Source organism: Leuciscus leuciscus, assembly GCF_965113295.1.
Source record: "Leuciscus leuciscus genome assembly, chromosome: 2".
Taxonomy (NCBI): domain Eukaryota; kingdom Metazoa; phylum Chordata; class Actinopteri; order Cypriniformes; family Leuciscidae; genus Leuciscus; species Leuciscus leuciscus.
In genome coordinates, this window is record NC_138726.1 from 6,097,403 (window position 1) to 6,112,246 (window position 14,844).

The 14,844-nt window shown below is 36.6% G+C and overlaps 1 protein-coding gene across 2 annotated transcripts; it reads right to left on the minus strand.

The window, feature by feature from the left end:
* Positions 1-1,671: 1,671 nt before the first annotated feature.
* Positions 1,672-14,604, minus strand: nadsyn1 (NAD synthetase 1). 2 transcript variants are annotated; one of them, XM_082160948.1, is made up of 21 exons: positions 14,415-14,604; positions 14,230-14,290; positions 13,872-13,988; positions 13,731-13,784; positions 13,522-13,611; positions 13,396-13,447; positions 13,170-13,258; positions 12,419-12,536; positions 11,904-12,035; positions 11,743-11,814; positions 11,285-11,409; positions 10,421-10,469; positions 10,159-10,261; positions 9,897-10,065; positions 9,100-9,235; positions 6,337-6,443; positions 6,125-6,256; positions 4,956-5,025; positions 3,228-3,356; positions 2,084-2,260; positions 1,672-1,988 (listed from the first exon to the last, which is right to left on the minus strand). In XM_082160948.1, the coding sequence occupies exons 1-21, from the start codon at positions 14,497-14,499 to the stop codon at positions 1,971-1,973; spliced, it is 2,085 nt and encodes a 694-aa protein (XP_082017074.1). In that variant the 5' UTR covers positions 14,500-14,604; the 3' UTR covers positions 1,672-1,970. The 2 variants fall into 2 exon arrangements, with proteins under 2 accessions (XP_082017074.1, XP_082017075.1); XM_082160949.1 differs by lacking the exons at positions 14,230-14,290; positions 14,415-14,604 and having other exon boundaries at positions 13,522-13,627; positions 13,872-13,930.
* Positions 14,605-14,844: the final 240 nt, after the last annotated feature.

Below are 14,844 nucleotides of genomic sequence, written 5' to 3' on the forward strand. Positions count from 1 at the left end.
ACAACATTCTTCAGTTTACTTGCAAATGTATTTATTTATGCCCCCACACTGGTTGAACAGGAAATAACATCACATTCTCAAAAAAAAAAAAAAAAAAAAAAAAAAAACATTTTGTGGTGACTTAACAAAGCTTAAAATACTATTAAGTACATAATATAATAAAATGGATGACTTTTACATTTACAATGGAATTGTTATATCTGAATTTATAAAGCAAATGCCAGGAGAAGAGCCTGGAAAACCATGACAACATCTGGAAAATGGCAGTAAATGCAAATGGAAACTCACCAACAAAGACAGAAACAATTCAGTATTACACACTGAAACATTACTCTGATGAATAACAGTACTCACTCTGAATAAACTCAAGAGTTTCCACCACAAGCAATGCACAATGTGTGTGTGTGTGTGTGTGTGTGTGTGTGTGTGTGTGTGTGTGTGTGTGTGTGTGTGTGTGTGTGTGTGTGTGTGTGTGTGTGTGTGTGAGAGAGAGAGAGAGAGAGAGAGAGAGAGAGAGAGAGCAGCACCACCACTGCGTCCGCGTGTGTGGGTGAATGTGCAACACCACTGCGAGTGTGTGTGTGAACGAGCAGCACCACTGCGCGTGTGTGTGTGAGTGATACCTGCACTAACGTGTGTGACTGAAGTTCAGACCGTTTCACACATACAAAGAGGAAGTCGTTTCTTCTCAAACCCCTAACTCATCCACATCCGCCTCGTGCTTCATGCCTTAACAGTGAATTAACTTAACTTTCAAATATCTACGTTTGCATGCCGTGTGTTTTAAAATGTTGGACAAAATATGAAATTTGTATTCTTTAAAGGATGTTTTCTAGGGGATATTGTTTTAATTGGTAATCAATATATGGCCTTTTTGTCCTCAATATCACTTTCCATCTTATTAGTCTTTTGTAATATCTAAACAAAAAGCCTCTTCCAACATCATTCTCCAGGAAGTGACATCATTTTTGCTAGGAAAACCAGTGGGTTTGCAATAACAGACATAGTAGCATTAGCAAACAATGATTTAATGTATTTGTTGTCTCACTTTAAAACATGTTTGTTCACCATTTCAAAAATGACCTTCAGGTTAAAACAATAGTTCACCCAAAAATGTTCTTCTGTGGAAAATAGAAGATATTTTGAGAAACGTCTGTGTTTTGTCATACAATGGAAGTCAATGGTAAGCAAAACGGTTTGTGACCAACATTCTTCAAAATAAAAATATCTTATGAACGTCATACAAGTTTGGAACGACATGAGGGTGAGTAAATGAAGACTTTCTAATCTATACTATCTGTTTACGGTCCATCCGGTTTTCTTGTGACTTTTCAAATAATCTAGCTACAATTTACTAAGCTTAAGTGCCTGAGCTTTACCACAATCTATTTCTACAAATCTGCTACACCTTTTTATAGAAGTACTTCTAATATTACACCACAAGCATGAGGTAATCATTGTTATTGCATTGGCACGGCTGCATTCTTGATTCTTGACTGCAGTCCTTTGGTCACTTGCTTTGAATCCCAATGAGTCAATGCCTGAAAGATACAGGATATCTGATTATTTCCCCTTCTCACTTCTCATTTTGGTTCTCAAAGTGGGGTTTCAAATAGAAGGACCTTTTTGGTTCCCCAAAGAACCTTTAAGGAAACAAAGAACCATGATTTATTTTCATTTTAATCATCTAAAAAACAGTTTTCCACTATAAAGAACCTTTTGTGCTCCATGGATGTTAAACATTCTTTATTGAACCATGAATGCCAATAAAGATATTCATAAAGCATGTGAATATCTTCATATGTAACGTATCATACAGTATATAAATAACTCTAAGACATGGAACAGCAACTCGCTGTTGAGACTGAGCGAGTGTAAAGAAACTCTGCTGATCACATCAGTGGCCGAGATGAATCTTTGGACCGAGGATCAATGGATTCTGATAAAAGTTGGTACTTGTGCCCTCCATATCACTCCATCATAGCCACCTATACAACATTATAAAGAGTGGATTATATAACCAGAAACACTACATGCAGACACACATCTCTACTAGATCACACTGTTGTGCAGAACTGCTGACCTCATCGTCGATGCAGCGGAACTGCCAGGCCCACTGTGTGTTGTAGAGGAAAGGACGGAGGTCAAAGCGGTTGTCATCTGGACTGTAGTTTTCAGCATGATAAGAGGGTGTTACTGTTGTCATCTTATGTCTGTTGATTGAGTACATCCTAAAGAAATGTTTCACTTTTGTAGCCACCTGCAAAAAAAGAATAAAATAAAAATAGTATTCAACAAAAAGCAGATAGTTAGGCAATTTAAAGGGATAGTTCGCCCAAAAATGAAAATTCTGTCATTGTTTACTCGCCCTCATGTCGTTCCAAACCCGTAAGACTTTCAATCATCTTCAGAACACAAAATGAAAATCTTTTTGATGATATTTCTGTCCCTCAATTGACAGTCTACGCAACTACCACTTTCAAGCCCCAGAAAGGTAGTATTTCACTTCAATTTTATGAAGTGACTCGAGTGCAAAAAAACGTAATTTACACCTAATTTATAAAATACTATCATGAGAGAAATATTATTATTATTATTTATTATTTTTTTTTCTATTTTTTTTAAATCTCCGATCGTTTCGCTAGATAAGACCCTTATTTCTCAACTGGGATCGTGTCGAGACTTTGAAGCTGCATTGAGACGGACATTTGAACCTTCTTTGAACATTGGTATAGTTGGTTGCCACTGAAGTCCATTCTGTGTAGAAAAATCCTGGAATGTTTTCCTCAAAAACCTTAATTTCTTTTCGACTGAAGAAAGAAAGACATGGATATCTTGAATGACATCGGGGTGAGTAAATTATCAGCAAAAAATGTTTTGAAAGTGAACTAATCCTTTAAACCACTGGAGTCACATGGATTATTTAATGATGTTTTTACTACCTTTAAAAGTGGTAGTTGCATAGACTGTCAATGGAGAGACAGAAAGCTCTCAGATTTCATCAAAAATATATTAATTTGTGTTCTGAAGATAAACGAAAGTCTTACGGGTTTGGAACGACATGAGGGTGAGTAATTAATGACAGAATGTTCATCTTTGGGCGAACTAACCCTTTAATTATCCTACTAAAGCACTACGCCTAAAATAGCCTTGATAAAACATTAATATTTACTGCTTTTAAAAGCATTTTTTTAATCTGATACAGTGATGTTTAGGGCATGTTTGACCTGTGAGGGAGAGAAGGTCTCTTTCCATGAGTGAATGAGCTTGCAAAACATGCTGTACGGGCCACACTTGGAGATCTTCCTGAGTCGGCCAATCACAGACAGCTCTGAGTAGGTCATTCCCATGTCGGCCTGTGGGAGAGGGACACAGAACCACATGAGTGAGGTCTCAGTGCTGTAAAACAATCTGTCTGCAAACACACAGTGGTGGAAAGAGTACATAAGGGCTTTGCAGCAGACTAAACATGCTCTATTAAAAATAAGGATAAGGGAACAAAATGCCTATATAGATTTTAAAAAAACTGTTTACATCCAAATAGTCTGTTAGTGATCGGATTGAAAAGCCTTCATGTAAACACCTTAATTGATGCAAAAGAAATTTTAATTGGATTAAAAGGAGTGCCATATAGAACCTGAAATAATCCGATCAATAAGAAAAAACTAAGCATGTACATGCTTGAATATGACTATCTTCTAAATCGGATACAAAAATACCTTTGCCGTGATGCATATTTATCAGAGCCTTTTTATATTTGATAAATGTATATGATATACTTATATATGATCATTATATATGATATAATAAAATCTCTGTTTACATATATTTTACTTCTTACATACTTGCATATGTATATTTACATCTTATGAACTGGTCAGCGGAGGAGAAATAATAAAGTCTTCTGGCACATTTGTCAGCTTTACTTTTAGGTGTGTTAAGGCCAAAATGACTATTATGCTAATAGTTTTCTCAGTTTCTGAAAGCGGGGACTAGGTACTACGCATGCACTGAAGTTTTGTACAAAATACATAAATGCACAAGTAAACAAAAATGTGAATGAACTGCAAAGGTTAGGGTTCATATAAACAACATTTTTTGAATTTGTTTGGACTGATGACAATTAGAGCATGGAAGCATACGGTGCTTTGCAAAAATATCAGACATTAAGCAAATCTGCAGGTGAAACTCGAAAAATTTTAATATCGTGCAAAAGTTAATTTATTTCAATAAAAAAAGGTAATAAAATTAAAAGGTGAAACTAATATATTATATAGACTCATTACATGCAAAGTGAGATATTTCAAGCCTTTATTTGTTATAATTTTTATTATTATGGCTTACAGCTTATGAAAACACCAAATTCAAAATCTCAGAAACTTTTTTAATTTTCATAAGCTGTAAGCCAAAATTATCAAAATTATAACAAATAAAGGCTTGAAATATCTCACTTTGCATGTAATGAGTCTATATAATATATTAGTTTCACCTTTTAAGTTGAATTACTGAAATAAATGAACTTTTGCACCATATTCTAATTTTTCCGAGTTTCACCTATACATAGTCGTCATTTGCAGGTGGGGCATGTTCCTACCACTTTGCCAAAAATGATTCTGTCTCCACCACTTCTTGAAAGCCACTGAAAAAATTGCTTGCGGAAGCCATATAGGCATAAACACACATAAAAGGCATCTCCAACCCAACATTCTTAATTTAATTCATGCATGTAACACAAAGCACATTTGCGCCATCCAGAACATCATGGGTCTGGTGTGTAAACCTTGCCTCAAACATTATATTATAAAATATAAGTGATGTAAATATGTGCTTCTCTTGAATTTTATTCCCCATAACGTGCAACATTTACTGTTTAAAAACACATTCAATCTGTCTGTGCAAATGTTCCGTGGTGTTTCTTGATAAATGTATTAGTGAATGAGGTTGATGATGTTTACCTCATCGGTCTGGACCACCTTGCCATCAGTCAGTGGCTCAAGCTCTGCAGTTGGTGGAGCATCTAAAATGCTGCACAGAAGATGGGCACATGTGATCATGTTACTGTTTCTGACTCGCAAAGTGCTGCAACCTGACGTTCTAGCAGAATCAGCTGCTTCTACTGTGCTATAAGCTCATATACACTTGAAGGGCCCTATCTTGCACCCAGCCCAATTGACTTTGTACACCGATGCATGTATAATTCCTATTTTGCACCCGACGCACAGCGGACTTTTCCTTCCACAGACGCACGGCGGTAAATTAGGGAATGAACTTGCGCTCCCGGGGGCGGTTCAGCGAAAAGAGGAGGCGTGTTCCGGCGCAAACGTTCCCTGGTGCTATTTTGCAGCTTTAGAAAACAATTCCGCCAAAGAAAACCTAGTCTAAAGTCAGTGGCGCGTTATTCATATGCTATTTTAAGGGCGCATGCTTGGCCATAATGTAGCGTGTGCACAACGCGCATACACTTTGCCTCTCTACTCTACACAGACGCAGAAGTTGACATTTTTGCAAACCATACATAATTACAAGGAAAAATATTCCACACGAGGGAAATCATTGTGGTGTCCATGAAGATGTGAAAACATAGGCATAAATCTAGCTTACATATTTACCCAAATTAAATTAATTACCCAAATTATTGGCCCTGACGAGAACGTCGGTCTCCTCGGCTGTGAACCGCTCCTGGCAAATCCGCCATTATAATAGCAACCCGCCATGGAACAAGCACGCCTGCTTTTAAAGGGAATGTGAGATGACGCTCTGATTGGTTTATTTCACGTTACGCCCAAACCACACCTATGAGTAATGAAGCTACTTCAGACCAACCCATTTTAGATTTGCGTCGGGCGCAAGAGTCATTTATCCCGCCGGTATAATAGCAACAGCGCCCGAGATCCGCCCACAAAGTTACTTGCGTTTCAGATCGTTAAAATAGGGCCCAAAGTGTGAAACACAAAACAGACACACTGCTGTGAGCATGTAAGATCTGCTGATGCTGCACAAATAGATATAATAAATTCCCACAGCAGATCTAGGCAGGAGGAGCTTCATTTTGTTGTCCACCAGGCCAGAACTATAGATCAGTGATCTGATCAGCAAATGTGGGACAAAAGGAAAGATTACACACCTTACGAGGGCAGTGAGCTGGAAGCGTTTTACACAGTACTGCAGGAAGCACTTCAGGTCCATCTTACTAACACCTCCAATTGGATTGATATCAGCACTGGAGCAGTCGTACTTTGTGAAGTATCCAGTCAAACTGAAAAGTCAGAGAATACTTTATTTAAAGTGATCTCCATTATTATTGATATTGGGATGCTGAGAAAAAAAAATGAACACCTCTCATCCACGTTTGCTGAACCAAGAACTAAGAGACCACCAGGTTTTCCCTGAGCCCACAGGCAGAGCTGGGCAAAGAGGTAGGCCAAAATCATCCTGACACGAGCCTGTAGTGGAGTAAACACACACACACACACACACACACACACACACACATGCATCATCATCATGCATTTACAGCATACTTTAATAACTTCCCCTCCCTCTTGCAGCATCTCTTCTCTTCTCTGATGAGGGCAACCTGTCAATCACATTCGATCCACCAATAGCGAACCAAAACCATCCATTCATCCAATCAATTCCCAGTAGACATAATCAAGCCCCGCCCTACATTTATTCTTGTTTGAGAAGCCGTTTCACTCAGATATACGTCACAATAGAAAAGAAAAGACAATGGCACGTTTAATGCTGACTTTAAAGGTGTCCAAAGTAATTGCATGCTTCGCTGACCAGAGAAATCTTGATACATACTATAGCCATGGATGCATTTTTTCAAAAATGGGGGTTTCCAAAATAGGAGGTTCACAAAAATGTAGTGAACAAATAAAAGATAATTATTTAAACAATTAGTTTTTGACAGTAAGAAATAAAAAAAATATGCATATATAATTTTGGGATTAATTTATTTCTTAGTTTTATCCAATTTTATTTATTTGTTTTATCTACTCAGCATTGTCTTGGTCACTGGGGGGGTATAAGGCAATACGTCTGCAATGCTGTTATGGAACAATAACAGCATTTATTGTGAAAAGAACAATTTAAATAAACTGGAATTGAACTGAAATGTTTATATTTCTATACTCTTGTTTATAATTTTCTAGGCCACTGATGTGACTAGAGTCTTCATCAGTCAAAAGGGCTATTCATTTCTTTGCAAACCTTTTCATCTTTCAAAGCTGTGACGCATCATATTTGTGTGAATGTGTTAAACTGGCAAAATGATGTTACTGTGTTACTTGCGCTTTGAAATAGTGAAACTCAGCAGATTTGTAGGTCATTTGACGCTTTCTTGGGGTGACTAACTGCAATATTTTTTTTTTTGTGTGAAAATTGTGGTGGTTGTGTTACAATGCAAGCAAACGGCATATTGAAAAAGTCAGCAAAAGTATCACTTTCATAGAAACTGCTTTCTCAAGCCCACACTTTTGTGATGCCATGGGTCATATAAAAAAAAAAGCGCCACATAAAACAAATTATCACCATCTAATTTATTTCAAAATGGCCACCAGCAACTAAATGCAACCCTCTAAGCATTGCACATTCATGAACTGTTACTGCATAATGCTCCATTTATTAGTATGCTTTTGGTTATTTCTGAGACTTTAATGTAGAGCTGCACGATTAATTGTTAAAAGACTGTGATCTCCATTCAAACACTCATGGGACCTTATTCCTAAATGACCATGATTCGGCTATGTTTATCAAAACCTGACAAAATCACAGCGAACATTCAGATCTGCGTTCTGAATGAAGATTGTATCAATGCCATTGTTACACAATGTATTTGTCATTGAATCATTCATTCAAGCGATTCATTCAAAAGTGCTGATTCATCCATTAACGAAACAAGTGAAGTATTAATGAGTGAGTCAGCGAGTCATTCATTGAAACCAATATTTTTTTTTATTTTTTTTTTCAAATTTAACGCTTTACAAGTAACTTGAGTTACGTAATCAGATTACTTTTTTCAAGTAACTAGTAAAGTAACACATTACTTTTAAATTTGCAGTTAATTTTAACAATTAAGTAATGCAAGTTACTTTGTTTTTCCACTTATTGACTGAACGCTCTCCTGTCCCTATGTTGAGAGAAATCATAAGTGCAGATGTGTGAACAGATGTGTGAAGTGTGTGCGATGTGTGAACATGATGGTTATTGTAGTTCTGGACTAAATGTGAGCAGGCATTTACTCATATCACTTGCAAAAAAATAATTATTAAAACAAAATAATAAACAGTGAAATGCAAACTCAGCATATTATGCAAACCTGCAATAATTCAATATATTAAATAACACAAATATACTTTATGTATTTTATCTTACTTTATTAACCAATCTCGTCTTTGCTGCTGACCTTCGATGATCCACTTCAACCATACTAGTAAGCAAAAATGACTTTAGATAAACCACATTTGTGTTTCTCTTTTTTTATTTTTATATTGCTAAAGCATGCTGAACTTCAACTGCATCCTATTCCTCTTTAATCCAGAATAGCAGCATCGCTGAAAGGTTTTTTATTTTAACTGTGCCCTCTACTGTACAGACATGAATTTGCATTTCTTTCAGCCTGAGGCTTATTCATTTCACTTTTGGAGTGAAAGGGCCTTTACATTTGCCAAAAAAAATAAAATAAAATAAAAGTGTTATTATTAAAAAACTAAATAAGCAAGCCCAGCCCAGCCCAGGTGAGAAAAAGTAACGCAAAACTAATGTAACGCATTACTTCCATAAAAAGTAACTACTGTAAGTAATGCAATTAGGTATTTTTTAGGGAATAACAGCAATTCGTATCTTGTTAGAACCTCTAGTAAAATTGCATGTTATTTTGTTTTATTTTCTATTCATAATTGCGTGAGAATCTTGATCTCTATTTTAAACAAAAACATGCAGAAAATCGTGCAAAAATCTACTTTAATGGCGGTAAACCAAACAATTTTTTGCTGAAATATATTATATATGCGGTTCAGAAAATAGGCAACAAATCCCTAATAAAAGGAATCATGCATTTAATAATAGCATCAGCGTCTATGACGAGAGCTGTACCTGGACGTTCTGAAGAGCCAGGTTCTCTCTAGCACTTCCTCCATTAGCTCGGAACTGAGGCCACTTCCCTGTGACCACGGAGAAGATTCCCAGCATGCCTTTCACTGCCATGTCAATGTTGATATTTAGGTGATTGCTGAGAGGAGAACAGATATAAAATCAACATCTTAATTGCACAATAATACATTTTTTAATTACTACTATTAAATTGCATACTTAAGATATATATATCTCTCTCAAATAAATGCATCCTTGGTGTGCATAAGAGTATGGAAGCTTGTTTCCTCCACAGAATAAAAGATAAAAAAGGTAATTGCGACTTTTATCTCACAATTCATACTTTTTTTCTCACAATTGCGATTTACATCTCGCAGTTCTGACTTTTTCAGAACTGCATGATATTAAGTCGCAATTGCGTGTTGTAAAGTCAGAATTGTGTGATATAAACTCGCAATTCTGAGGAAAAAAGTATTTTTTTCCTTAGAATTGGACTGGAGAAAAGAGGTCAGAATTGTGAGATATAAACTTATAAACAACAGTGTTGTGAGATAAAAAGTCACAATTATCTTTTAAAATGTTTTATTCTGTGCCGGAAACAAGCTTCCATAGAAGAAATCGTAACTATTCCAAGCTTTTGACTGGCAGTGTATGTGTATACATACAGTATGTATGTATGTATGTATGTATGTATATGTATATATATATATATATATATATATATATATATATATATATATATATATATATATATATATATATATATAATCAATCAAATATTTGCCATGTCATCCACTGACCTGCCGATCTGAGCAGCGAGATCTTTGGCTCGGTTGCGCGTGTCCTCAGAAGAGTTTTCACTAGCCATATAGCATGTGGTAAAGAGGCGTCCACACAGCTCTCGCGGGTCCTCAGGCCTGTAGGACGAATCGTTGACCACGCGCTGCACATCGTCCAGAACCTGAGAATCTGAGACGAATGGTGCACACGTTTAAGCCTCTAGATAAGCCTCACGTGTTCTTATGTTTTGAAGAGCTATTGTGTGTGTGTTTTTGGACTTACTGCCATCTTTGACGGCTTGGCAGATCTGCACACACATGGAGTACACAATACAAGCAGTGGATGAACTGTCCACACCACCACTAAGAGGAAGAAGGAAGCCAGCCTGAAAACAACAAAACACACAAACCTCATTAACATATCTTCACATTCACTGCCAAAAGCTTAAACATTAGCTAAGAAGATCGGTAACAAAACAAGCACAAATAGTAAATCACATAAACATTCATATTAACAAGCATCATAGAATAAAAAAAAAACATACCTGTCCACTCCTCCTTAAGTAGTCCCATAACCAACAGGCAGGACCAAGGCTGAAATAACACCCAAAATATATAATTTTATCAATTTATAACACCAAACAGTGCATATATGTGCCCCCTGGTTTACTGTATCGTGTTTTAAATAGATTCATATTTGGGTTTTACACTTCTCACAGTTTCTCCTCCTCATTTCTAAACAGATATGATAAAAACAGTCAGGAATAAATCTGTGTCACAAGGTACTCCTAAACCTCTATAGTAAAAATAGTCTCTCTGGACCAGAACACTAATTTGGCGTGTTATTTCATTTAAACCACATGGCATTTCTGGGTGAACTGGCTGCTCTTTAAGTCATAATTGGGTTTACAGGACTCTTTTTGTTCGGTTTGATGGTGTATTAATGTACAGCTCCACTAGAGAGAGGCAAAACATGTCTGTTTCTACCAAGTGTGCTGAAAACATACTGAAAAAGTGAAGCCAAAACCTTTCGATCGCCTCCTGGTGGCTGGCTGCATTATAGGTCATAAACCCCATCCTCTTCATGTAATCAAATGGGACGAGAAACACTAAAAAATCCAATTACACTTCAAATATTTCTTTTCCAAACATGGTTTCTGTCATGTAGTTCTTTTCACACACACGTATGTTCAAGTGTTTTGTTTTTCCAAGAAGAATAGATGCTATAAAAACAGGGTGTAACATCATGATTGACAGCTGTGCTTGTGGGAGTGTGGGTGGGACCTTCATATTTGGCTTTATATTTGACTCTGGCGAAAAATGACGTAATCGGCGAAAAATATCGTGACTTTTGCACCCCACTGTTCATGCATATATACTGAAGTTCATTTTTCTCTGTGAAAAGTGACCTGATCTCTTCTTCTGGGGTGTTGAAGATCCATTCCACAGGCTGGTGCGTGGGCAGACACCTGTCATCACAGTCAGATAGACAGAAGTCCGTTTTCATCCTCTGATACGGTTTGTGCTCATATTCCTGTACAGTGAGAAATATATTTGAAGCATGGTAAGTTACTTAAACTAAAAAAAACAAGGAACTCCCGCACACTATCAATACTTGCAAATGAGTATAACAATTTTATTTAGCAACATTTCGGTCTCACAACCTTCATCAGCCATATGACATATATATTTACATGCCTGATGAAGGTCGTGAGACCGAAATGTTATACTCATTTGCAAGTATTGATAGTGTACGGGAGTTCCTTGGTTTTTTGACCCGACTCATTTGGTGTGCAGGTGTGTGATGGTGATTGCAAGTTAAGTTACTTAAAAAAATTAAATCTCATGTCTTTCATTGTCCTCTCACCATATGTGGGTGACATCTCTCTCCTCGATAGCTGCGCACATCTTCCAGATCGAGAGTGGCCGTGACAACCTCCTTCAAGTCAGAAGAAACGCATCAAAACGTGAAATGTTTAGCATGTTTCTCAAAGCCTCTTGGGTGAGTTTCAATATTCAAGCACTTACTACATCCTCGAGTGAGAACTGCGCTCCTCTGGCAACGATATCTCCATTAATGGCAATCATAGCACAGCCATCGTAGTACAGCCGGTCTCCATCACAGCCCTTCTGATTGGCAAACAGGTAAATCCCTCCGCTCTGAAACATATTCAGAACATGTGAGCGTCACGAACTGAAAGAAATAGCTGAAATATATCAAGTTCAGTGTCAACTTTGTCTTTGCAAAGGCCACTTGAAATTAGTTGGCTTCCTGTACATACATTACTGGTCAAAGTTTGGAAACATTAAGGTTTTTGAAAGTAGTCTCAATCTCATTTATTTGATCAAAAATACAATAAAAACAGTAATACTGTGAAATATTATTACAATTTAGATGAATTGGCTTCTGTTGTAATATATTTTAAAACGTTCGTTATTTATTCCTGTGAGGCAAAGCTGAATTTTGTCTGCATCATTACTCCAGTCTTCAGTGTCACATGTATTACACAGATGAATATATGTGTATATGTAGATCTATATACCTTTGTGGTGGCAGATTTGACCAAGTTCACCCTGTGGTCAGCCTTGCGTAGCTCATGGTAGCTCGCAGAGGAATTGGTAAAAATCTCAATGCCATCTAAACCCATGTCAACATGTGGACTAAAGAAAGAAGTAAAAGAAATATTCAATTCCTCATTCCAAAGCAATCATGAAACTAAACTGTTTTTTTTTTCATATCATAAAACACATTTAAGAACAAACTAGTGAGAATTCATTAAGAATATTAATTTGTAGGGATGCACGATATATATCGGCCACCAAATCGGTATCGGCTGAAATATGATAGCTTTTAATGTTATAGTTATCGGCCCGATAAGAAAATTTGGCCGATATATTAAAGCCGATTAATAATGGATTATTTCCTTCAGCTGAGACGCTTCAGATGCCATGAGTTCGCCATGATGGTTTTGAATTGCTTGAAATATGATTGAAATCACTTCAAAAAAAGAAAAAAAAAATGTGTTTAGTGCAACATGCAGCACAAGTCTGTCATATAGGTTACATAAAAATATTATGAGAACATTATAATTGTGTGTTTGGGACATGGCTTTTAAAGGCGAGACAATCAGGATCTCAAAATGTATTTAAAAATTCAGATTTAGATTGATCTGCCAATATATCGGTTATCGGCTTTAAAATATTACGAATTATCGGTTATCGCTATCGGCCTAAATTTTCATATCGGTGCATCTCTATTCATTTGCCATTCATATAGTATTTGCAGAATAATACCTCCTGGGGTTCCACAGCTCGGCACAAATCTCACTCCCTATGCAGGTGTCCTTGGTGGACAGCACCCCGTCTCCAAACGGCACTGTGGTCTACCAATGAGGACAGCTGACATTACTATACATGCCTAATAAATTTTATATTTTATGCATGCATATATTAAATAATCACAGTTTCATGAAATGTTTTTGTTGATTAATTTTTGAAGTGACGAGGAAGCATACTTTACCTGCCCTGTCACATCTTGGATCATTCTGGGTAGGAAGTACTCCTCAATATGTCTGCAAATATGGCATTGTGATTTTTCACTGTCTTTGCTAGGGAAAATATTTAACATGAAATATACTTTGCATACCTGGGTCGACTCCAAGGTGAAAACCATCGGAATTCCCTGTTGTTGCCGTAATTAGCCAAGAGCATTTTAGGACGGATTAACAGTATCTTTCTGTCGGATACAAAAACTTTAGACATAAATGCATATCATTGTGTTATCATAATGATACAATCATAAAGAAGCAGTAATGCAAATGATTTATGCTACTGTACTGTAAAAAAAAATCATACTTGTTCAAGAAGATGACTCTGCAGTTATATCGAACGTTGTGATGCATGACAGGCCTGCGGAAGAAGCACATAAAATGCATTAAATATTTAATGCATTAAAAAACATATTAAGAAATGACTTTTTCCTGATGTTTTACCTACATTCCCACATCACAGATGATATCGTGGGTCAAAGGAGATTCCAGTAGAGACTTCAGAGCCTGGAAACAGTGTAGTAGTGTGTCTGACTCGTAGAAGTGATCCGCACAGCCGTAGCCACTGATGCAAACAACAGTAGCATCATTTTACTCATTATACTGAATTAGTTCATTGTGTACTTTATTTTATGCTGATTTGTTCTATGTATTTTTTTTTCTCGAATTAGCTTGCACATAAAAATACACATCTTATGAGCATACGCCAATGAAGTGTGTCGTTATTCTCACCTGTGAGAATAAATGCATCACACATTCGTTAACTTAAAAAATGTACAATCTGTGGAAGACAATATTAACGTTACCAGATTTCTAGCTCTGGTCCCAGTCTGTACTTGGCTCCTTTCTGCTTGGCTATCTCAATACCTGTTTTGGAGACAAAAGTAGATTTAAAAATGAGGACGAGGTCACTTTAAGATCATAAGAACTTTTGCAGTACTTTAGTAAGGGATTACTGGGGATATATTGCAGATGAAGAGTCGGAACTTACTTTTAAGTATCCTTGACAAGTTCCCTTCAAAATCCAGAGCCCATTGATTCAAGCAGCAAGTCGCTAGTGTAACCTTGCGACCCATTTTGCACAGCTGGAAATTATTTAAAATGTATCAAAGCAACTCTGCACCTGACTGTAGTTGCGCAACAGCACTCGAGTCAAACTTTTACTTACTGTAGTTCCATTTCCGGACTGTACAATCACGCACTTCAAAATAAAAGTTTCGCGTAAGGAAGAACTCCACTGAAGCAGTGCTTTGGAATACATATTGAGGTTAAACATACTTTGCTCAAGAAAAGGTGTAAATAATATGTATTTTTAAGTATAAACACTTAATTGAGTCAAGCTGCTTTTTCACTAAAAAGCACCAGCATACATTTTAAATAAATAAATAATACATTTAATAATAGGTTTTATTATAATTTGT

What these genes read in the sequence shown, in the direction of transcription:
- nadsyn1 (XM_082160948.1), bottom strand. Translation starts at nt 14,499, where the DNA reads ATGGGTCGCAAGGTTACACTAGCGACTTGCTGCTTGAATCAATGGGCT. An exon ending in ACCCCAGAAGAAGAGATCAG is followed by an intron (nt 10,470 to 11,284) that starts GTCACTTTTCAC and finishes GTGTTATTTCAG; the next exon opens with CCTTGGTCCTGCCTGTTGGT. An exon ending in TCAGCAAACGTGGATGAGAG is followed by an intron (nt 6,257 to 6,336) that starts GTGTTCATTTTT and finishes CTGACTTTTCAG; the next exon opens with TTTGACTGGATACTTCACAA.